General features: G+C 41.7%; 1 protein-coding gene across 1 annotated transcript in view; it reads left to right on the forward strand.

The window, feature by feature from the left end:
• LOC142663931 (heparan-alpha-glucosaminide N-acetyltransferase-like) overlaps positions 1 to 25,032 on the forward strand; it is a 422,230-nt gene that overhangs the window by 269,209 nt on the left and 127,989 nt on the right. The window contains exon 15 of the mRNA XM_075842774.1: positions 17,072 to 17,149. Within this exon, the coding sequence (XP_075698889.1) occupies positions 17,072 to 17,149 (78 nt within the window). The remainder of the gene's footprint in view (positions 1 to 17,071; positions 17,150 to 25,032) is intronic.

The following is a 25,032-nucleotide window of genomic DNA, read 5'->3' on the forward strand; positions in this document are numbered from 1 at the left end:
TTCCGCTACAACACACACAAGTGCTCAAACTCAAAAATAGGACTCAATGATGGTTTCAGCCACCTTGGTTTATATAGATGGTATACTTTCCTTCCAGGCAATTGTGGATAACACTAAAACATAAGCATTTGGAATGCAAATGCAAACTCCTTAATATTGATGCAGTCAAACAAGATATTAAAGCAAGCATTTCCAAAAAAAACAAAACTAGTGGAATTGCGATTTAAAGTGCCTGCAATGAAGAAAATGAAGGCATAACGGCATAACAGTGTTCTAATGAACCGTCACATAGTGCAGCGGAATAAAGCACAGACAAGGGCTCCCTAAACAGAGCATTAAACATAGCATAATACTCAGCTGCCTCCGACGTTTCAGCATTCAGCCTTCGGTATTCTGTGTTCAGTGTTTATCTGACCATGCCCCTGTACAACACTGCTATTAGGCTAGTTGCGGTTTGGTACAACCTGGCGTGGCACCCTGCGTGGCTTCAGCACACTCACTGTGTGTGACCACATATAACTACGTGGAACGAGAGAGCAGGGGAGCGATAGAGAGGCAGGAAGCCTCTGGCTTAGCGTCGTGTGCACATAGTTAGGGGCTGAGCTACGGAGCGCTCCTACATACTTCCTTTCTCCCAAAAAAACTAGATACCAGGCCTAGCTGTATTTTTGCATTGCACACAGAACTGATAAATGTTAATTGTCGTGAGGGCGGGGGTTGTGGGGTGGGGGGACATTGGTTGTGGGGGAGGGGGCCCAGTCAAAAGTTTGTTATGCGGCCCAGTCTTTCCTAGTTACGCCCCTGACAGTATCAATACCTAACCAAGCAGATTGGAAGACAAAGAGGGAACAAATATTGTTTTTACTAAGAAATAGTTAAACAGGATAAAAAAAACAACAAAAAAACTTCAGGGAAGAGAACAACTCAAGAATCTGGTACAGGGTTACTGGTATTAATATAGATCCAGGGATCTGTCCGATTGCCAGTAGAGGTCAGAAAGGATTTTTTTTCACTAATTGCAAGCTGGCGTATGTCATTCTAGGGTGTTTTTGTTTTGCCTTCCTCAGGATCAACTGAACTTGACTTAATCTCTCTCTCTCTCTCTCTCCCTCTCTCTCCCTCCCTCCCACTCTCTCTCTTTCTCTCTCCCTCTACCTATCCCCCCTTAGAAGAGGAGAAGGAGGAAATAAAATGTTTACAAATTGTGTATCATTAAATTAATTTTTCATAGGAATTTAAATCATTTAAGTGAACATCCACTTTTGTGGAGCTTTGGGAGAATATACCGTACATAGCTCCTGCCACTACTATACTAGAAAGATCCAAACATGCCAGAAAAGAGGAGGTCTGGTTAAATTGCCCTTGTGAATAACATGGTATTTCAATTTTAGTAATGTTGACCTGCCAAGGCCAAGATAAGCGGTAGTTGGCTTCCTTGCGTGCCATTGAGGGGAAGGGGTGCAATTTATGATGATTTAAAAGTGGTCTGCCTTTAAATTTCCCTGTACAACTGCAGAAACTATAGGTACCAGGATCTGATGAGTGCTCCCCTGACTGCTGTAACACAGGAATAGACTTTCCCAGTAGAGGGAAGTCGCTGTTTCAAGAGAGTGAGCGATAGAAAGGTGAGGGACTGTAGAAGCTGCCGGATACTACTTCATATAAGCGGAAGGGCGTTAAGCCAGTCCTGCATTCAAAGCTCTATATATGTGTAGGGATAGAGGTGGAAGAAAAGGGGGAGTATGTAATATAAATAAGAGGGTAGATATTGAGGGGAAGGGGGGTGACAAGGGGCAATTAAAATAATTATTGTCCATCCACTGGCTATCATGCTGAACCCTATTGACTTGGGAACGCACAATCTGAAACCCCTGTCTTTGGCACCAAGAGAACCGTCTTGAATCTGAGAACTACAGATCCTATCATAATCTGAGTTCAGAGCATGTTTATGGCAGGGAAAGGGAGTAGTGAATATTACTTGACTTGGATCTCACCCGTCCAGGACTTCTCGAGCCTTAGACCTACCAGCAAATCCTGAAACACAAACTCCTGCAGTTTTCAACTGCCAACCTAAACCTAAGAGGGGTATAGCTAGGTCGTCCAGACAGGTTGTGGGCATCAGAGTGGGTGCTAAAAAGCCACTCTAGCTGTGTCTAGCCAAGGTAGAGCAGTAAATTTAACATTTGCTCTGGGTGAGGGAAATCCAATACCCTGAACCGTAATAAAAGACATTTAGTAATAAACCAAATTTTTATTTTGTAATATAACTTTGAACGTATCCCATTGATGTGAAAATATCCTACTTACAGAGAAAAAGTGCAGCACGTTAGAATACTGACAATGTGTAAGCTGCTTTGGGGGATAGAAAAGAGAGTGAGGCACCTCCCTGACAGGGACTTCTGTTCCCTGCTCTGATTACATCTCCATCCTGATGCATTGTAACATAGTTATACAGTAGCACTCTGATCTTATCCTCTAGGGCTAATGGTTAACAGCTTTTAGTTGATTTTTTCTACTTCTGGCTAAATGATGATACATTTAAACCAGTGTACCCATGCTTTTTTGTTCAGCCATTAACTGCTCAATTAGACTATTAGCCTATTTTTAGTGTAGAGAACGACCAACAATCAGATTGTAAGGAGCAGTAATTGTATTTAGCCCATCTATGAGCTCCTGGACTGCCAGGGGAATACTTTCACAAGTCCAAAGAATCTTGGCAAAGTAGAAGATTAACTATTTTGCCGCATATTATTGAAATAAAAAACATCAGAATAATTAAATACTGGAAAAGTAAATTATGATGATGGTAAATATCCTATAATCTCAATGATGCTGTTAAGCACAGTACGGTCTTGCTTTTCTAGTTTGTAACAAATATATAGAATACTAGAATAAGTACCCGGTGCTGCAGAGGTAATAGATGTCGATCTGTCTAGTTGTGTGTTCATTGGATTTGTTCCAAGGGTACCCAGGAAGCTAGTCCATGCCCTTGTATTTTCTTGGTTTACAAGGAAATCGCTAGTATCCCTACATACCCCGGCAGTTACACACTGTTTATTTTAATTTTAAAAATACCTAACAGCTAAACTGGTAGGAAATTGAGTCATAAGACTGTGACAGAGCCTGTTGATTAACAACATTGGCAGTTTTATTACCAGTTGGCCATAGACTATGGTTGGATCATAATTGAAAGCGGCATCATGCATGAAAGCCCACTCATTAGAACGCTGAACATGATGTGATCTATCAGCTTGCTTTCTGGCCTGGGTCCAGGCAGGAGTCTCTGCGCTTCTGAGAGCCACCAGTCTGATCTGTTGCTGAGAAAGCCCAAGTTTGCTGCAGAGTTTCAGCAGCTCGAGCAGCAGTAGGAAGCATTTGATCAGCTTGCGGTTGGGCAAGAGGAGTCTCTGCAGCTAGTAAGGCAGATTTACTCCTGGCCATCAGTAACTGATTGGTTGTTATGGGTAACCGCTCCCCTGTACCTTCCCATCTAGGATTATCTTGTAAAGTGCACTACCTGCTACTCCCAGATAAAAACATCTTTACTATAAAAGTGAATGTCTGTATTCGCTTTTATAGTATTGGATCGTGATTATGTGATAATGGCTAAAAACAGAGAACAACAACACGGTTGGGACCTTTACAAAATCCTTCCTGAACACCCGATGTACCTATGTACCAAATTTGGGGTCAAATAGTTCAGGTGTTTGGATGCCTATAGAGGACAACAAACAAACATTCGCTATAATGGCTGATAACAGAGAACAACGGCAAGGTTGGGACATTTACGAAAACCTTCCCGGACACCCGATGTACCTACGTGCCAAATTTGGGGTTAAATGGTTCAGGCTTTTCTATAATATAGAATAGCAGAGTTCCCCGGCTTCACACTTGTCTATTTGTTTTTGTGTGGTTAAAAACTTCATTTCCTACTAATATGAGGCCAACATATCCAATAAAGTCCAAGAGTAGGGTTCCTTTTTGGAGGCATGACTGGTCTGAAAGGGGTTCAATTTATGGGAATGCTGAAATCCACGGGCTTGGTTCTGTTGAGAGATTTCAGCAGCTCGGGCAGCAGCCATGCGCTTTGCCACAGGAGTCTTTCGTCTAAGTGCAGTGTTCCCTTTTGGAGGCATGACTGGTATGAAAGGATTTCAATTTATGAGAATGCTCAAATCCAGTATAGGTGCAGTTCGTTTACAGCGAGAAACATGTTGAGTACAGAAAAATTACTTGGTTGTTATGCAAAAGTGGTTTAAAACTGTGTGTATGTGAGTGTGGCTAAGAATGAAGAACCTGCGAGCTTCTTTTGGCTAATACAGGTCATCTGATGTGATATGGAAGAAGGTCCTTGATGTGGAAGCCAGTGGTGCCATATTTTTTTTCATTAATATGTTGAGAATGGTTGGTCCTAGAGAGCTGAAACCTGGCCGTGCATAAAGAACAGACAACAGAAGTTAACTTACATATATATACATATATATACTGTATAGATATATATAAATATCTATAGATATATATCTATACACCGCGTTCCAAATTATTATGCAAATGTAATTTTTGGCTGATTTTCCTAAATAGTCGATGCAAATGACAGTCAGTATAATCTTCAAGCCATCAACCGTTGGAGAATAATGCAAATTTTATTGAACAAATCTCCTAGTGATAACAGATTTTCTTTAAGAAGTAAAAAACTCAAAATGCACAGTTTCAAATTATTATGCACAACAGAGATCAAAACATTTTACAGGTTGTAAAGAGAACGAAAATGGTAATTTGTTGAATTTGCAGCATCAGGAGGTCATATTTACAGAAATCAAAAGCTCTTTCAATAAAAAAAAACCTTAACAGGCCAAGTTACATGTTAACATAGGACCCCTTCTTTGATATCACCTTCACAATTCTTGCATCCATTGAATTTGGGAGTATTTGGACAGTTTCTGCTTGAATATCTTTGCAGGATGTCAGAATAGCCTCCCAGAGCTTCTGTTTTGATGTGAACTGCCTCCCACCCTCATAGATATTTTGCTTGAGGATGCTCCAAAGGTTCTCAATAGGGTTGAGGTCAGGGGAACATGGGGGCCACACCATGAGTTTCTCTCCTTTTATGCCCATAGCGGCCAATGACACAGAGGTATTCTTTGCAGCATGAGATGGTGCATTGTCATGCATGAAGATAATTTTGCTACGGAAGGCACGGTTCTTCTTTTTGTACCACAGAAGAAAGTGGTCAGTCATAAACTCTACATACTTTGCAGAGGTCATTTTCACACCATCAGGGACCCTAAAGGGGCCTACCAGCTCTCTCCCCATGATTCCAGACCAAAACATGACTCCGCCACCGCCTTGCTGACGTCGCAGCCTTGTTGGGACATGGTGGCCATTCACCAACCATCCAATACTCCATCCATCTGGACCATCCAGGGTTGCACGGCACTCAGCAGTAAACAACACGGTTTGAAAATTAGTCTTCATGTATCTCTGAGCCCACTGCAACCATTTCTGCTTGTGAGCATTGTTTAGGAATGGCCGAATAATAGCTTTATGCACACTTGCAAACCTCTGGAGGATCCTACACCTTGAGGTACTCCAGAGGCACCAGCGGCTTCAAATACCTGTTTGCTGCTTTGCAATGGCATTTTAGCAGCTGCTCTCCTAATCCTATTAATTTGTTTGGCAGAAACCTTCCACATTATGCCTTTATCTGAACGAACCCGTCTGTGCTCTGAATTAGACACAAATCTTTTCACAGTACGATGATCACGCTTACGTTTTCTTGAAATATCCAATGTTTTCATACCTTGTCCAATGTATTGCACTATTTCACGCTTTTCGGCAGCAGAGAGATCTTTTTTCTTTCCCATATTGCTTGAAACCTGTGGCCTGCTTAATAATGTGGAACGTCCTTCTTAAGTAGTTTTCCTTTGATTTGGCACACCTGGCAAACTAATTATCACAGGTGTCTGAGATTGATTACAATGATCCAAAGAGCCCTACGACACAATACCATCCATGAGTTTAACTGAAAAACGAATAAATAAATGTTTATGACACTTAAATCCAATGTGTACAATAATTTGGAACACGGTGTGTATATATATATATATATATATATATATATATATATATATATAGAGAGAGAGAGAGAGCGATAATCGTCATATACTTTCATATCCTGAGTTATATAGACAGAAAATAAACAAACATACAGTTCACATTGAGAAGGCCCAACTTTTCTATCTGCCTGGCTGAAGAACAAATGCCCAGCGCACCACGGACATGAAAAATACCACGTTCAGGGGCGTATTGGGAACTTAAAGAGGTGCTGGAATTTTTTTTAAAAGTGGCCCCATGTTGTGGGTGGGTCCAAATTAGCAGCAGGTAGGGCTTACCCCAGTTCTCATGATCAGTGGGCTCCCGGTGTTGGGGCCCTCATTGATCAGGCAATTATCAACTATGCTGTTGATAGGTGACTATCGATGATTTGGGAGACCACTTTAATAATATGATTTACCTAAAATGGGTGGGAATCCTGTGATGCATTACTGAGCTAGTAGGCAGCAGCCAGCCAGTATAGTGCATGGCAGAGAGAGGCACAGACAAGGTGGAAATGCACCACTGTAGTAGGTGGTCCTTTCCTAATACTTTCATAATCCTTTCCTTTCCTGGCCAGTGTCAGGACTTTCTGTGCGGAGCAGCGCCATGTCCGCCCGCCGCTCATAATTATGGGACACTGGCCAGTAGCCGAGAAAGGAGGAGGGATGGGCTGGCCAGACAGCCCACTTTGTATTATAAACGAGCGGCCCACCGGGAATGTTCCAGGTAATTACATTAGGTAATAAGCCACTGACCACGTCTATCTAAAGTTCAACACCAGCATCGCTCCCATTGGATTGCATCACTCGGTTCGTCCCCAAGCTAGTAGTGGCTTCTAAATTAACCACTTCTTAAATGGCTTTCACAGCAAACACTTAATCAGAATTGTAAGATAGCCCAAACCCTGGCATTCATAGAGTGAGGACCCTTTTCCGCATAACCCATAACACAGTATGATCCCTTACTTTGCACTGGTTGTTTAACGATTATAATTGGCACCCTCCTATGATCTATAGTACAATATAGTTTAACCGTATGATGTAGTGATTATTTTCCTTTTAACTTTAATTTTTATCATTTGTACAACCGGGATAGCAAACTTGGCTTGCTCATAGATGCTTGGCATAGGTACAGGTAAATTGGTTAATAAATCTCGGCCAAAATATAAAATTAGAAAATGTAATAAGGTTGGAAATTACGGCTATAGAGTGTGATGTTGCATGACCGAAAAGAAACCTTGTGTACCCAAACTTGCCATGGTAGTTGCTAGGGTAGTATGTTAAGGCTACATTCACAGGAGAGTGAAAAACGTCTATTTTCTGGCCGTTTTTTTAACGCTGGTCACACGGCCATTTTCAGAACAGTGAAGTTCTATGGGTGTATTCACATGGCCAGTTTTTTAATGGCCCGTGAATACTGGCCGTCAAAAAATAGGACATGCCCTATTTTTGGCCATTTTCCTGGCCCGACGGCTCCCATAGAATGGCCATGAAATGCTTGTGATGGCCGGTAAAAACCGATCCTGAACGAGGACTCTCTCGATACAGCGATACTTTGAGCGCTGAGCCCGGGGAAGCTCTTGACGTTACTGTCTATAAGGACAGTTACGTCAGGGGCTTCCCCGGGCTCAGCGCTCAAAGTAGCACTGTATCCAGGAAGTGCTCGGCCAGTAACAGTTTTTACCGGCCATCACAAGGATTGATTCCTGAAAAACGGCCATTGAAAAACGGATCCATAAGGTTCTATGGGAGCCGGTCTATGGAGCAGAATCCCTGTCTAGAGCGTTGCCGATGCTCTGGCCAGGGATTCCGCTCCTGGATGAGCCCCTGGCATCACTATCCATGTATGGGCAATAACGTGCTACTCCTGGAGCGTAATCCCTGACCAGAGCGTTGCCCGATGCTCTGGCAGGGGATTCCGCTCTTAGTTAACACCCCCCATGTAGATAGCACCACTACCCCCTTTAGATAGCACCACCACCCCCTTTAGATAGCACCACCAGCCCCCTGTAGATATCGCCACCACCCCCTGTACATAGTACCACCCACACAGGGAGGGGGTGGTGCTATCTACAGGAGGGTGGTGCTAACTACAAGGGGGTAGTGCTATCTACAGGGGGTGGCATGGCACTATCTAGGGGGTATGGCTCTATATGGAGGAGTAGCACTGTCTACAGGGGACACTGTGGCACTATCTACATGGGCACTGTGCCATTATCTATGTGGGCACTGTGGCACTTTATATGTGGGCACTATGGCTCTGTCACTTTGTATGTGGGCACTGTGGCACTATGTGGGCACTGTAGCACAATGTGGTACTATGTGGGCACTGGCACTATGTGGGAACTATGTACAATGGGCACTGTGGCACTATCTACAGAGGCATTATGGCACTATCTACATGGGCACTGTTGTGTTTTCAGGGGGTTGGGACAAAAAAAAAACCTGACAAATGAAAAACATTAATTTTTTTTAGTGGCCATGAAAAATGGATGGCAAACAGGTGACAAATGACCATTAAAAACAGACAGACATACTGGAAATGGATGAACATTTGGAGACACACTGATGCAAAATGGCCATGAAAAACTGACAGTTGATCAGTTTTTAATGGCCATTTTTTTTCCACTGTCGTGTGAATGTAGCCAGAGGTATGTGTACTTATGTAATAACTTTGTAAGGCCGTCACACAGCCGTTTTCGGAACACTAAAGTTCTATGGGTGTGCTCACATGGCCATTTTTCTTTGATGGCCCATGAATACCAACCGTCAAAAAATAGTCCTATTTTTGTCCATTTTCATGGCCAGACAGCTCCCATAGAAGTCAGTGGATCAGTAAAAATTGAAACTGGCCAAGGACTCCCCGCACACAACGCTACTTTTAGTGCTGAGCCCTACGAAGCCCCTGACATCACTGTCCATATATGCACTGTGAAGTCAGGGCTTTCAACTATGTAGTCTCCGGCCAGAAAAACGCAAGATCTCTGGCCGAGGACTCCTGTCTTGGGAAATCCCTTGACATCACTCTCCATACATGGACAGTGGCATCAGGGGCTCCCTCTCACCCCCATGTGGATAGGACCCCCCATGTAGATAGCACTTAGGAACTCGTTCTTGTTTTCTTTCACTTCTGCTCCCGGCTACACTGATTAGGAACTCCTTTGACTCTTTCGCCCCTTCCTAAGGCTCTTTTTTGACTCGTAAGTCTTAGGAACTCATTCTTCTTTGCTTTTACATCTGCTCCAGGCTACACTGCCACTGTGCTTTCTTAGTGCATTTGTTTAAAGATTGTCAGATAGTGTATACCCAGCCACTATTGGAAAAAGTGGCTCAATCCCAGTATATTAAAACCCTGTTCTACAATACTCCCAAAAGTGCCATGTTTTGATGATAGCCAAATTCTAGGATGACGGCTACTCCTGCAGAAGCAGCCATATTGATTTCTATGGTGTTTTGTTGTGAGCGATGTGACGCTCAGAATAGGTTCAGGTGCTTGGAGAGGACAAGGGACTTATTGTTTTTGGAATTACTGAGAACCCAAGGACAAAAAAACTTCTTTTGTCACGTCTGTATTGTGTCAGAATTTAGGCAAACTTACCTTTAAATATGTCAATAATCATGCCTTATAGGAGTTGTGTTAGATTAGAAAAACATGGCAGTTTTCTTGCAGAAGCAGCGCCACTCATTTCCATGGGATTTGTTTGATATTGCAGCTCAATCCCATTTACTTAACTGGGGTTGAATTGCAATACCAGACACATTCTATGGACAAGGGTGGCGCTGTTTCTAAATAAAATACAGCCATGTTTTTTTTAATCTCATACAACCCCTTTAAGTAATAAAGTGAATTCAAATTAAAAGTAAGTAAAATATTTTACAAACTAAACTGTCTGCATTTACATTGCCTTGTCCTCCAAGATCTGCAGCAGAATCAAACTTATATATTCTCCAGGCCACCTGTATTATGTGTAACCAGAGTAATTTTAATCAAACATAATGTATGAAGAAATTATAATTCAAGATTATGAGATTTCCAGGATGCGGTATTATTTTCTCATATGTGTACAGCACTAAACAGTAGGTCTGGACACTTTACCAATAATTGATGTTGGCCCCTCATGTTTCTGCAGAGGTTTGTTACTGGAAACCTGATCACCAGCATGTTGCAGAGCAAATGTGTATGCATTAAATTGTGCAAAGGAAAATAAATACCTCTTAAGTAAGTGAATAACAGAATATTAGGGGAAAAATACATTACAGGAGACACTTCTCAAGTGGAAACCCCTCTACAGCAATGTACCAATAGATATCAAGGTATATAGACAAAGGCGAAACTTGAAGCTCCTTTGCCCTTAAGCAAAATCATTAACTGGCCCCCTACCTACCTACCTTGTGTAATTTATAATACTGGTGTCTTCCTATGTGGTAGCAGGCATCAGGGCTGGGTGCGATGGCTATGCTTCTGTATATAGGCAAATAGCAAGGAGATCTGAATCATCTATAGAAATTATGCTACCAAGGGCTCTAGATAAGTCACTAATGTTCAGAAGAACAATTAGTGGGACCAGACCCTTAAAGGGGTTATCCGGGGACCAAAAATTGCTTTGCATTCATATTTTTATGTAAAAAGAAGTCGTAGTTGCGACTGTGTCCCTAGCCTGGGGGGCCCATAGGGCCCCCGTAGCCACCCAGCGATGTACGCAGTTGTCCCGCTTCCTGAATGCTGGAGCACGGAGCTAATGGCTCCTTGCTCCAGCATTCACTCTGCCATGAGCGGCTCGGAGCAGGCAGGCGCAATGTAGTGACGTCACTATATACTGTGGGGACAGCTATGGGGGGCATTATACTGCATGGGGGCATTATACTGTGGGGACAGCTATGGATGGCATTATACTGTGGGGGGCAGCTATGGGGAGCATTATATTGTGGGGGCAGCTATAGGGGCATTTTACTGTGTGGGGGCAGCTATGGGGGCATTATACTGTGGGAACAGCTATGAGAGGACATTATACTGTGTGGGGATTTATACTTTGGGGGCAGCTATAGGGAGCATTATACTGTGTGGGGCAGCTATGGGGGCAATATACTGTGGGGTCAGCTATGGGTGGCATTATACTGTGTGGGGGCAGCTATGGAGAGCTTTATACTGTGTAGGGCAGCTATGGAGAGCATTATTCTGTGTGAGGGCAGCTATGGGGCATTATTCTGTGTGAAGCAGCTATGGGAGCATTATACTGTAGGGGCAGCTATGGGGGTATTATGCGGCATGGGGCAGCTATGGGGCATTATGCTGCATGGGGGAATTTGTTTGAGCATTGTACTGCATTAGGGAAACTGTGTGGGCATTATACTGTATGGGGGCATCTATGTGGGCTTTATACTGTATGGGGCATCTGTGTGGGAATTATACTGTATGGGGCATCTGTATGTGCATTATACTGTATGGGGCAGCTGTGTGGGCATTATAATGTATGGGGCAGCTGTGTGGGCATTATACTGTATGGGGCAGCTGTTTGGGCATTGTACTGCATTAGGGAATCTGTGTGGGTCTTATACTGTATGGTGGCATCTGTGTGGGCTTTATACTGTATGGGGCATCTGTGTGGGAATTATACTGTATGGGGGCATCTGTGTGGGCATTATACTGTATGGGGCATCTGTGTGGCCATTATACTGTATTGGGGCATTATACTGTATGGTGGCAGCTATGGGGGCATTATACAGTGTAGGGGGCACTATGGGAGCATGATACTGTGTGGGCTGAATCGGGTGTGTTTGGGCGGGGGTTGGGTAGGATTAGAGGCGTGGCTTAAAATAAAAAAATTGCTGCTGCGCTCCGCATCGATTGTCCCCCTTTGTGATACTTGAAAGTATAGCACTGTCTACAGGAAGGGCTGTATAGCACTGTATGGGGAGGCTGTATAGCCCTGTCTACAGGGGGCGTGGTATAGCACTGTATGGGGAGGCTGTATAGCCCTGTCTACATGGTGCGCTGTATAGCACTGTCTACAGGGGGGGGCTGTATAGCACTGTCTACAGGGGGGTGTTTAGCACTGTCTACAGGGGGGGCTGTATAACACTGTCTACAGGAGTGGGCTGTATGGCACTATTTACAAGGGGGCACTATCTACAAGGGCGGGCTGTGTGTGGCACCCAGGGGAGGGGGCCCCAGTCAAAAGTTTGCTATGGTGCCCAGTGTTTCCTAGTTACGCCCCTGGATCTGGTCTTCACTGCGGGGAGGCTACCAGGTTGTTACCTCTTGAGGTGGTACTGCAGAGTACCTGCTGACCCAGCAAATAGAAACAGGTACTGACAGATGGTACCTTGATGGATGGAAGCTTCAGGCTTGACACTGGCAGAAGGAGGCAGACTGACAGCGGATCACTGGACACAAGCAGGTAGTGGATAGCTAGGCACAGGCAGGTCGCTGGACACTGGCAGACAGCGGATAACTGGAAACTGGCTGACAGCAATAGCGTACTGGATACAGGCTGGTAGCAGATAACTGGATACAGGCTGACAACAGATAGCAATAGCGGAATAGAATCAGATGCACACAGAAACCTTTGCAGATGCACACAGGAACTTTTTCAGTAAACAATCTAGGTTGTACCAATGTTACTCAGGCACCAGGTGGATAGTGGAGCTGCCTTAAATAGTCCTGGGGCAACAGGGATTGGATAAGTGAATTTAGAATTTAGCACCCGCTGGCCCTTTAGGAGGTGGCCGGAGTGCACTTGCTCACACTAGGGACACTGCAGCCACAAGCGGAGGACAACAGCAGACGGCAGCTTGGGAGAGAGGGAGGCCGCTGGAGGAGGTTCGAGAACCGACGGCGGCAGGAGTGGGATCCGCCGACGGCATTTCAATGTTATATTAGTATAAGTAATATTAGAAGATAGTGATCTACGTCGGCAGTCAGGGGAGACAAGAATTGTGCCTTGTGTCATAATTAGGACAGGTCTTAAACCGAACTTGCCATCTTCATCATTTGCTGTTGAGCACAGTTGAATTCATTTTTTTGTCATAGTATGTTTCTGTATAGGACAGTGTGTCTTTTAGCGTTAAGCCTCAAGCAGTTCTTCGCACCTCTCTATACTTTCCCACAAAAAAAGATTTTGCCTGTATTATTTTATTTCTCAATCTGCTCTGGTCGGCATTACACTAGAGTAGAACCTGGGTCAACAAAGAGCTGCTTCTACATGGAGCACCCAATGTATTAAAAATGGAGGCACCCATTGTATGTTTGAGACAGGTGCCTAAAAATACTTTTTTGAATATTATTTAAAGATCAGTATATGTCCAGTATCCTTTCTGCCCGACTTGCTAGCCAGAGAATTGGTACAGAAGGATATAACTACATTTAAGTGGATGCTGATTGGTTAATACATACATACATTTATTTTAAAAGAATAAACAGCAATGTAGAACCTCTATAAGAATGATGTATACAGCCCCTGACAAAAATGAATCACCATAATTAGATGATGTTCATCCATATTTTGCCTTGTAGCAAATACAGAGATATGACATAAAACACTGTTTGTCTATAGCTATACATGCAGGCTTTGTGAAAGTATTATTTTAATTATTTCAATTAACGAGTTATTCCATAGATTTATGGCAAGTCCATAGGATATCTGATTGATGTCTGATAGATGTAGGTCCCAGCTCTGTGACCCGCACCTATATCGAAAACAGGGGTCGCCGTACCTTTTTTTGCCTTGTCGGCTGTTTACGTAACTCCCATTGAAGAGAATAGAGAGTGAGGCCCCATCTCCACAAGTCCCCGTCTGGAATCTGCAGCCAGTGGCTGCCTCACAGGGATAAACGGGGGGAACGGTAAGCCGCATCTATCAGACATTAATGGCATAGCCTTTGGACTTGTGTTACATCCATGGCTGCGGACCGTCGGGATTACTCACGCCTCGACAGCTGCAGCAATGGACTTGTGAGCGCTAGTCCCCATCTCCTCCCCAGGAGACGCCAGTGCTCACTTCCATTCCACTCTGCTGTGTCTTGTAGGGCGCACGCTCGCGCCCGGCCTTAAAGGGCCAGTGCGCGCACATGTCAATAATCAGTCATTTGCATTTCTAAAACAAATGTCGGTACAAGTGTAAAATTGAAAATTAGTCTGCAGTTAAAAAGTCTTTATGGCACCAACAAGAAAGTTGTGAATTGAAACAATTGAAAGAATAATAAAACTTATTCATGATGGAAATGCAACACGGCATGTGGCAAAAGATACTGGTTGCTCCAAGCCAGCTGTGTGTAAAATTTGGTCCAAGTATAAACACAATGGAAAGGTTATAAAAGAAAAACATACGGGTAGACCAAGGAAGACATCAAAGCTTCAGGATAGAAAACTCAAAGCAATATGCCTTGAAAATAGAAAATGCACAACAAAACAAATGTAAAACAAATAGGCAGAAACAGGAGTCAATGTTTTTGACGGAATTGTAAGAAATCAGTGGAATTAAATGGGGTTTACAATAGAAAAACTAAGAACTAACACCTACACAGACAAAAACAATTTTACAGTGGGTTAAAGACAAGCAAACATGGAGTGTGCATGAATGGATAAAAGTAATATCCAGTGATGAATCACAAATCTACATTGTCTAAGGAGATCATGCTGAAACTTTAATTTTGCGCCATTCCAATTAAACATATTAAGATGACTGCCGTATATACAAGTATTGATGCTATAGGGACCAGGGATGATGACAATCATTACCTCATCAGTCAATGCACACGTGTACATAGAAGTTTTGGACACTTTTTTCATTCCATCGAAAGAAATAGGTTTGGTGATGATGAATTAATTTTTCAGGATGATAATGCATCTTGCCACAGAGTAAAGATTGCGCAAACTTTTTCCCAGAAAGACATATCAACTCAATGACATGCTCAGCAAACAGTTTCGATCTAAATCCGATTGAAAATGTATGGATATTAAAAAAAAAAGTACATGACAAGGCTCCATCCTAAAAAAGCTGATCTGTCAATTGCTCTTTGAGAAATTAGGAACCAGCTTGATGTAGTTCATAACTTAGATGTGATCGATAACAGGTAGATCCTGGGTGTCAGATACGCTGGACCCACTGTCATCTAAGCTGTCTGTCGCGCTGACCTGCCGGATTCGGGTTTCAGTGCAAGATACAGCTTTTATGTATCCAGGATACATAGAAGCTGTATCTCAAAAGGTGCATTGGACACCAGGATACATTATTTTATTTAAAAAAAAAAACTATGCAAAGGTTCACATAGCCATTAAAGAATTCATGTAGTCATAAAAGCCCGAGGCGAAGCAACAAAGTTCTAATTTGTTTATTTTTGATGACTCCATAATTTTTCCACAACTTGATCTGGAAAAAAATATGCCATTGACAAAAATCATTTATTTTATTTGTTTGAGGTATGTTTCACAGAGCCAAATTATTCAGCTATCAAACAAACATTGTTTTGTGTCATATCTGTGATTTGTGTATTTGCTACGTAGTAAAAAGCTGGATGAGTATAGTCTAATTGTGTTAACTTCATAATTTTTGCCAGGGGTTGTACTGTGGCTGACACATTTGTATGGACAATTCTCTGGCTAACACATTTGTATGTTCACTGGTGTTGCAGTAACTACTGTGTGTACCGCTGTGTGATGTGCGCTGCTATTTTATGGACTTTTTTACTATGTGGCTGGCACAATTTTATAGCTAATTCTGTATCAGACTCAATAGAGTAGGCAACTCTGTATTCAATGATATTACTGTGCTGTGTTGACACTACTATTTGGTATATATTCCAGTGTGTATATATATATATATATATATGTATATATATATATATATATATATATATATATGTATATATATATATATATATATATATATATATTCTGCCTGCTTTGGCACTCTTCCATGATTAAGGCTCCTGAATGGCAGCTCGTCATTATTGTTGCTCCCAAGGGACAGTTACCTGGCCACCCCTAGCCTATGGGGGAAGTTACTTCTCCTACTATTTGAATATCAATAATAATTAATGTAGCTCGCATCCTGAAACATGAATACTAGAAAAGATAAACTCCTAGATATTTAACTAACAAATGTAGCAGTTTTATTGTATGCCCAGGAACACATACTCTGGACAATGATGCCTTCTACAGCTTCAGTACAATGAATGGAGCATCTTTTGAATAATTTGTGTTTTCCTGTATTTTTTCCTTTCAACTGCGTATAAATGTGCAATACTTAAGGTTTTATTTTTATAAATTGTGCACATGGTAGAAAACTAAATTCTAAAGGCTATATGGATTTTTTTTGTCTGAGAACTAGAAGCATTGTGCATTTGAGTCCCTTAGAAATAACCATAAAATTGTTGACTTACATTCAGTCTTTGCCAGAAGTTAATACGTTGTGTTTGGTCAGACAAGCCTGTTAATCATCAGTGGTACATGCATTAACGAGGTTTTCCCATCAGAGACATTTATGACATATCCACAGGATATGCCATAAATGTCAGATAGATGCGGGTCCCACCTCTGGGACCCGCACCTATCTCTAGAACGGGGCCCCTAAAACCCGTTCTACCTCTCTGTGTTGTGGCTGAATCGTGTGATTTACGCTGTTTCCGTAAGTCCCATAGAACTGAATGGTGGTTACGGAAACAGCGTAGCTCGCATTCTACGCTGCTTCCGTAACTGCCATGCACTACTATGGGAGTTATGGAAACAGCGTGGCCATAAATCACACGATTCAGCCACAACACAGAGAGGTAGAATGGGAATTAGGGGGCCCCATTCTAGAGATGACCCGCATCTATCTGACATTTATGACATATCCTGTGAATATGTCATAAATGGCTCTGATGGGAAAACCCCTTTAAGTATACCTTGCTAGAATCATCTGAAATAACCATAACTAAAACCTAAAGTACTTTACTGTTCTAATAATCTATTTTACTCCTTGCATTCAATTTTGTAGGCTGGGAAAATTATTCTTATTTACCGCAAATCCCCAAACAAAATATTAAGCAGATTTCTGATCTGGAGCATCTTGCTGGTAAGTAAGTTCCTTTGAACTTTTTATCAGGTCAAATTATTGTATAATACTGTATAAATTATTTTCAAGGGGAGTCCTAGATAAAACAAAATGTTGTATACAGTATACTACATAAAATGAATGTCTCATGCTTTGAATTTTAGTTCCATTAATTAGATGAAAATCTATAGAGCAGAAATCATGTGTTTGTTTGTTTTTCAATACTGTAACTATTTTTTATTTTAAAAAACTTTCCTGGGGCGGCCATATTGGAGACACACACGTCCTTCCTGTATTGTCTGTATAGACAGTGCGGCAGGTTGTGTGTGCTTTATGGCAGCTGAAATAAATGGGAATGAATTTATAGTGAAATGTCATAGAGTACTACAGTCTTCAGGAAGTGAGGGAGTACTGCCCCCTCCCCCAGAGACCAGGGAGTTACAGGGAAGAAGCAATACAGAGCGTTATTTGTATGTATAGTGTTGCTATCATGCCTTATCTAGGACTTCAGCTGTACAACAGAGCTCTCATAAAATCTCCCTCCCTCTTTTTACCATGTCCCAGTCTATACAGCAAAGCTGACGTGACGTGCAAAATCAAATCACATCAGCTTAACTCATTAGAAAAGTATGCAATTTGATGTTGCGCAACTTTTTCATATGCGATTTATGTGAGAGTTGCATGCCACTTTTTTTTCATAAACTCAAGGCTGCGGCTAAATGGAGAATTTTTGCAGTGCTACCTTAAAACCTTAGCTCTTGAACTACAGATGCATGCAACTAAAATAACTCTTAGAATGCTACTGTTGCTTGACACTTTACTTTGAAAGTCGCGTTACAAAAAGTCGTAGCATAGTCCTAGCTAAAAATTCCTGCTGTACCCAAGACTTGCTAACTGCGACACAAAATCCTTCATAGACAATCATAGAGCTGCAAAGTCACAAGTGACATGGCAATTTTCTTGTCGTGCGATGTCACTGTGTAGACCTAGTGTTACATGTAAAATCACAGTGAGGCAAGTTTACTGTTCAAAATGCAGCAGAATTCTGCCTCAAATTGAGCTAGAATTTTGGCGTATATGCTGTGGACCATATTTATAAGCTGTTTTAGACACATTTTAGAAAGGGTGTGGCTTAAATGTGTTCCGGTGCACAAAAAAACGGGCATAAACTAAGCCAACCAAGAGGTGATACAAGGAAAAAAAATGTCTTGCATGTTTAGCCAGACGCGCCAAATTTATCATACAAGATGCACCACTTTGATCAATTTGGTGTATCTTCTGACTGCCTGGTCTAAGTTTACACTCTCTAAATGTTAGACAGTATTCGTAAATCTGCCCCATTGTATTATCATTCTACAGCTCAACAGTACGTTTTTAAACAGCTATTGATTTAATCATATTAGCATTATATATTTCCAAGAATTTAGATTTTTTATTATTTTCCCATCATATATAGAAGAAATGGAGAAATTGTCCATAGATTTGTGGATTGTGTTTCCCGTTTTACACGCAGTGGCACGTCCAGAAGGTAACTTGAGAATAGTGCTATGTTGCATACATGAATAAGTTCTGTATTCCAAGCATGAAGTACATTTATTGATATGCTTAGAAGAAAGCACAGGGGATTGAGAGCAACCATAGTAATATAATATGTATTTATCACACTCTTGTTGTTTCCCGAGACTAATGCCACAGGACCTCTACTTTCAATTTCCTGTTTAAATACCGCACTATTTATTACATGATTTCAATTCTATAGTGTTTTGTTTTTAATTATTTCTTACCTAAACACCGCACTGTACACAGTGGAACACAAGCTGAAATAATTGGGGTCATTGGAAGAGCAGGTCTCCCCATGTGTGCAACAGCCTGGAGTTCTGCTTCTTGATTTTACATGTTGATTTTGCTAGAAAATTCTCAAGGGCGCCAGTTTTATACCAAATAGGTCACTAGAAAAAATCATGGAGAAATGACTAATTCAGGATAAATGGTTATTTCGTTATGGAACACATGTCCATATTTTTATTTAGACCACACGGTATCCAAAGTGGTTACATAACAATCACCCAACATTGGGTGTTAGGCAGTGAGTTTATGTTGTAATTTAAAAGAAAATAAATCCTAAAACTAGAAAATCTGAGGTTACTAGTGAGCATAAGTGAATTAGAAGACTTCTAACCATGGTGTAACAGTAGAAATAAGATAAAGTTTTTCTCTTCATTGTGCTATAAAAACCTATTCAATCATATCTGACGCCAATGTTGACTAATATTTACTTAGGCCAGTGTAATGTGTAGACTTGCATTTGATGCCAAGTATTTTTACCTACCATCCAGGGTTATAGCTATAGTGGGTTCAGAAAGGGCATTGCCCCATTGTACCCCTAAGGATGCCATCTTGGGGAAACATGTCAAGGGGGCTTTGTTGAATGTTTTTAACATACCATCAGCTCAGAATCAATTCTGGGGTAGCGGTCTGCAGACCCTTCCCTCTAGTATAGACAGTATATTAATTCCACTGCTGTCAGCAGGGACTGACCATTACATCTATATGAGTGTTAATGGTTCTGGGCTGATGTTTTTTTTTTTAGAATATAGGCTACATGCCTTTAACCCCTTTCCGCAATTTCACGTAACTGTACGGGATGGGATGTGGTCTGCTACGTGATCGCCTTAAACTGCCGCCACAGCGGCAGCTTGAAAAACAGAGTTGTCCCTGACAGCCTAGCAACAGTGGATGCCGGCCGAGGACCAATCACAGCAGTCCTCTCCTGGCGATCGCTGTGATTGGTCCATCTGTGCAGAAGGACCAATAACAGTTTACTATGAGTTTCGGAACAATTTACACTCTCGCCGTACATCCTGGTGCAGCGGGAGTTTACAAAAGATGCCTGCCCAAGATAGCCTAGTAGCTGAGGATGGCGGTCACGGACCAATAACAGCAGTCCTTCGCCGGCAATCGCTGTGATTGGTCCACCAGTGCCAATGGACCAATCATAGTTTATCATGACAGTTGGAGGGGGGAGTTTAGTGTAGTCTCCGTCTCTGACCGCTTCACTTCTGTCAGGGAAGCGATCAGAGAAGGAGCCGTTGAAGTTAATTAAGAAAAGTATAAATTAACCCCTGGATCACCCAGCAGCAATTTTACTGTGCCCTATACACCTGTCCTGGGCTCTATACAGGTGTCCTATGTCCTATATAGGTGTCCTGTGCCCATCACCAGCCATCTGCTTCACAGAACAGTACCCTTGGTGCCCCATCATAAGACTGGCAGCCTCATGTACCGCGTCCAGCTTCGTGTGCCGCATCCAGCTTCGTGTGCGGCTTCCAGCCTTGTGTGCCGCATCCAGCCTCCTGTGCCAACGTTTCACTACCCAGCATAAAAACAAAAACAAATCAATCCCGTTATTGTCCCATCACCACCCTCCTGTGCTGTATACTAGCATCTTGTGCACCTATACCAGCCTACGGTGTCTCACCCAGCCCCCTGGGCCTCATTCAGCCTCCTGTGCACCAAGACGCCTGTTACTGCCCAGCGTATAAAGTTAAAAAAAATAAAAGTAAAAAAATTAACCCTGCCATTGCCCTGCCCACCCTCCTGTGCCTGAGTGGTACTAATCAGCCTCATCAGCAATCTGGGCCTCCAGTATCACCTGCGATCCCTGTAAATCACTGCCCAGAGACGTGTCTGAAAAGTGGGGTGTAAAATAAATTCACCCCTTCATTGCCTCCTTCCTAATTGGGACAAATATGTAACTCCTTTACCTTATCTCCATCCACCTCAGTTTGACACCTGTTACTTGGGAGTTTTTGCGGATAGATAAAATAAATACATTGGTATTATGGAATTAGTTATTGTTCTATAAAAAAAAACACAAATAAAAAACAAAAGTAAACAAACTCATATTTTATAAAAAAAAACATACAAAAAATAAATAAAAAATGAAACACACAAAAAATGTTTACATTAAGTTTACAGAAGAAAAAAATTGATTAAGCATCTGTATACTGACGAAGAGGCATGTGCCATGTTCATTGAGGAGTCTGATTCCGGATGTGGGAATGAGGTGACATTTTTAGTGTGCTCTTCATCTAGTGACTCATCTACTGATGAACCGCCACGTAGGCGTCCAAGGGTAGGCGTCAGTACTGCACAATCGCAGCCCAGTACAGCTGACTCCACATGGATCCCTGCAGATAATTTTGTGCCCCAGGTGCCTGAATTTACTGCGACTCCAGGCATCAATGTAGATACTGCTGGTTTCAGTGAAATTAACTTTTCCAACTGTTCTTCACTGATGACCTTGTAAATTTGATGGTGGCACAAACAAACACCTATGTGGAGCAATTTATTGCCCTCAATCCAAATAGTTTTTATGCCAGGCCCCAAAAATGGACCCCCACAAACTCCACTGCAAGTTCTGGGGCCTTTTATTGAGTATGGGCATTACCACAATACTTTCCTATTGGAACAGAGACATCCTTTATCATTCCCCTCTTTACTGTCTTGCCATGCCCAGGACCCGATTTTGAAATTTTATTAAAATTCCTTCACTACAACAATAATGATAAGTGCCCACCGCCAAACTACCCCAATTATGATAGACTCCATAAAATAAGGCCATTAGTTGACCACTACAACTCAAAATGTAGTCAGGTCTCTACCCCCAAACAATTCCTAGCCATGGATGAATGTCTAGTCCACTTTAAAGGCAGATTACACTTCCGCCAGTACCTGCCTAATAAAAGGGCTAGGTATGGCTTGAAGCTGTATAAGGCCTGCGAAAGTGTGTCTGGGTATACACTGCACTTTCGTGTATATGAAGGAAAGGATTCAAAGATCGAGCAACCAGACTGTCCCCCTGTCCTGGGAATAAGTGGAAGGATAGTATGGGATGTGCTCCACACCATACTGAACCACGGATACCACTTGTATGTGGACAATTTTTACAACAGCGTCCCACTCCTGGGGGCACAATTCGGCAAAATCACAAGGGTCTCCCCAAGTCCTTTATAGAACAGACACTGCGCTGTGGGGAAAGCAGGGTTGTTTGCTCCGAAAATGTAATACTTGTGAAACATCAAGACAAGCGTGATGTCTTTGTTTTGACCACACTCCATGCTGATCAATCCTCCCCAGTTCCAGTCAGAGGAGTAACAGAGCAGACCATCATGCCTGTGTGCATCCAGGACTATCACAAATTCATGGGAGGGTTGGACCTTTCTGACAAGTTACTGCAGTCCTACAGTGCCCTAAGAAAATCTAGGGTGTGTTATAAAAAATTGGCTGTATACCTCACCCAAGTGGCACTCTATAACGCATTTGTTCTCTACAGAACAGCCAGCAATACGGAGACTTCTCTGGGATTTCAGGAAAAAATATAAATAAACTGATTTTTGGAGACCAGGAAGGAGAGGTCAGCAGTGAAGGCAACAGGACTTCTGGGATCTCCAGAATAATACATGGCCAGCTTTTCCCTAGAGTACTGCCCCCCACAGAAAACAAACTAAAACCCAAGAAAAAGTGTTGAGTTTGCTCAAGTAGAGGAATTAGGAAAGACACCACTGACTACTGTATGACCTGTCCCTCTAAACCAGGCCTCTGCATTGGAGAATGCTTCCGTTTTTATCACACCTCTGTTGATATTCATTAAATCTAATTTTTACTCCTTCGTTGACATCACATCCATTCCATTAATTTCTTAAATACCCCCTGGACATTTATTTTCCAAATTAATTTGATATTTCAATAATACCCTAAAGAAAAAAACTAAAAATTCCCATTATACCCCTAGATGAATACTGTGCTTTAAAGGGTGTAATTTTATTAAATGAGGCATTTCTTGAACTTACTTTATGTTCTGGAACCCCTAGAGCCTCTGCAAACATAAAGTGTTGCTTAAAAATCAACCAAGTAAAAAGTAGGTCCTAAAAACCCTTGAAACTGTATAAAAATCATATATGGAGTATTATTCAGCGCAAGATATATATCTCCGGTGGCACAAGCTGGGCATAGAATATTTGGCCCTGAAATGGCATAATGGTGGGAAATTTTCACTTTGCACCAACCACTGCACATTAAATTCTGGAAATGACCAGTGTATTTAAAATGTTCACCAAACACATGCAATAATTCTTTGAGGGGTGTAGTTTCCGAACTAGGGTCACTTTTGGGGGTTTCCATTCTACTGATATCTCAGGAGCTCTGCCTACGCGACATGGCACCCGAAAACCATTTCAGCAAAATCTGTGCTCCAAATAGTGCTTCTTCTCTTCTGAGCCCTGCCGTGGGTCCAAACAGCAATTTAATACCACATATGGGTTATTCCCGTAATCGGGAGAAATTTCTTCACAAATGTTGGGGTGCTTTTTCTCCTTTACACCTTGTAAAAATTTAAGAATGTAAATTTTTTTTCAGAAAAAAAGTTGATTTTCATCTTCACAGACTAATTCCAATAAATTCAGCAAAAAACACCTGTGGGGTCAAAGTGCTAACTACACCCCTAGAAAAATTCCTTGAGGGGTTACTTTTGGGAGGTTTCTACTGTTTTGGTTCCTCCAGAGCGTTGCAAACGCAACATGGCATCAAAAACCATTCCAGCAAAAACTGCACTCCAAAATCCAAATAGCTCTTCTTTCCTTCTGAGCCCGGCCGTGGGACGAAATAGCAGTTTATTATCACATATGGGGTATTTCCGTATATGGGAGAAATTGCTTTTCAAATGTTGTTTTTTTTTCCTCCTTTATTCCTTGTAAAAATGAAATAATGCTATGATTTTTTTCAGAAAAAAAGTTGATTTTCATCTTCACAGACTAATTCCAATAAATTCAGCAAAAAAACTGTGGGGTCAAAATGCTAACTATACACTTAGATAAATTCCTTGAGCGGTGTAAATATATTCTAAAAAAAAAGGAGACCCCCAAAATCCACTAGGTGCTCCTTTGCTTCTGAGGCCGGTGTTTCAGTTCATTAGCACACTAGGGCCACATGTGGGATATTTATAAAAACGGCAGAATCTGGGCAATAAATATTGAGTTGTTTTTCTCTGGTAGAATCATCTGTGGTGCAAAAAAAAATGTAGTATAAATTAATGTCTGCAAAAAAAATGCAATTTGTACAGTTCACCTCTACTTTGCTTTAATTCCTGTGAAATACCTAAAGGGTTAAGAAACTTTCTGAATGCTGTTTTGAATACATTTAGGGGTGCAGTTTTTAAAATGGGCTGATTAATGGGGACTTTCTAATATATAAGGCCCTTAAAGTCACTTCAGACCTGAAGTGGTCCCTGAAAAAATGTCCTTTTGACATTTTCTTGAAAATGTGAGAAATTGCTGCTAATCTAAGTCTTGTAGCGTCCTAGAAAAATAAAAGGACGTTCAAAAAACAATGCAAACATAAAGTAGACATGCAGGAAATGTTAATTAGTAAGTATTTTGTGTGGTATTACTATCTATTTTACAAGCAGATGCATTTAAATTTAGAAAAATATACATTTTTGCAAATCTCTAAATTTTGGTATTTTTCACAATCAAATACTGAATTTATTGACCACATTTTTTCACTAACACAAAGTACAATATGTCACAAGAAAGCAATCTCAGAATCGCTTGGATAGATAAAAGTATTCCAAAGTTATTACCACATAAAGTAACACATGTCAGATTTGACACGTCAGGTTTTATAGCTGACACTCAGGACTAACAGCCAGGAGCAGCGATTGCGCTGCTCCTGGCTGTTTAACCCCTCAAATGCTGTGGTCAATCGCAACCGCAGCATGTGAGGTGTTGAAAAGAGGGGGGCGGCACCTCATCGCTAACGATCACTGGTTCAAGTCCCCTAGGGGGACCAATCTAATGTGTAAAAATATGTGAAATAAAGTTTTTAGTGAAAAAAAAAAATAAAAC

Source organism: Rhinoderma darwinii, chromosome 11 (assembly GCF_050947455.1).
Source record: "Rhinoderma darwinii isolate aRhiDar2 chromosome 11, aRhiDar2.hap1, whole genome shotgun sequence".
In the NCBI taxonomy this organism is placed as follows: Eukaryota; Metazoa; Chordata; class Amphibia; order Anura; family Rhinodermatidae; genus Rhinoderma; species Rhinoderma darwinii.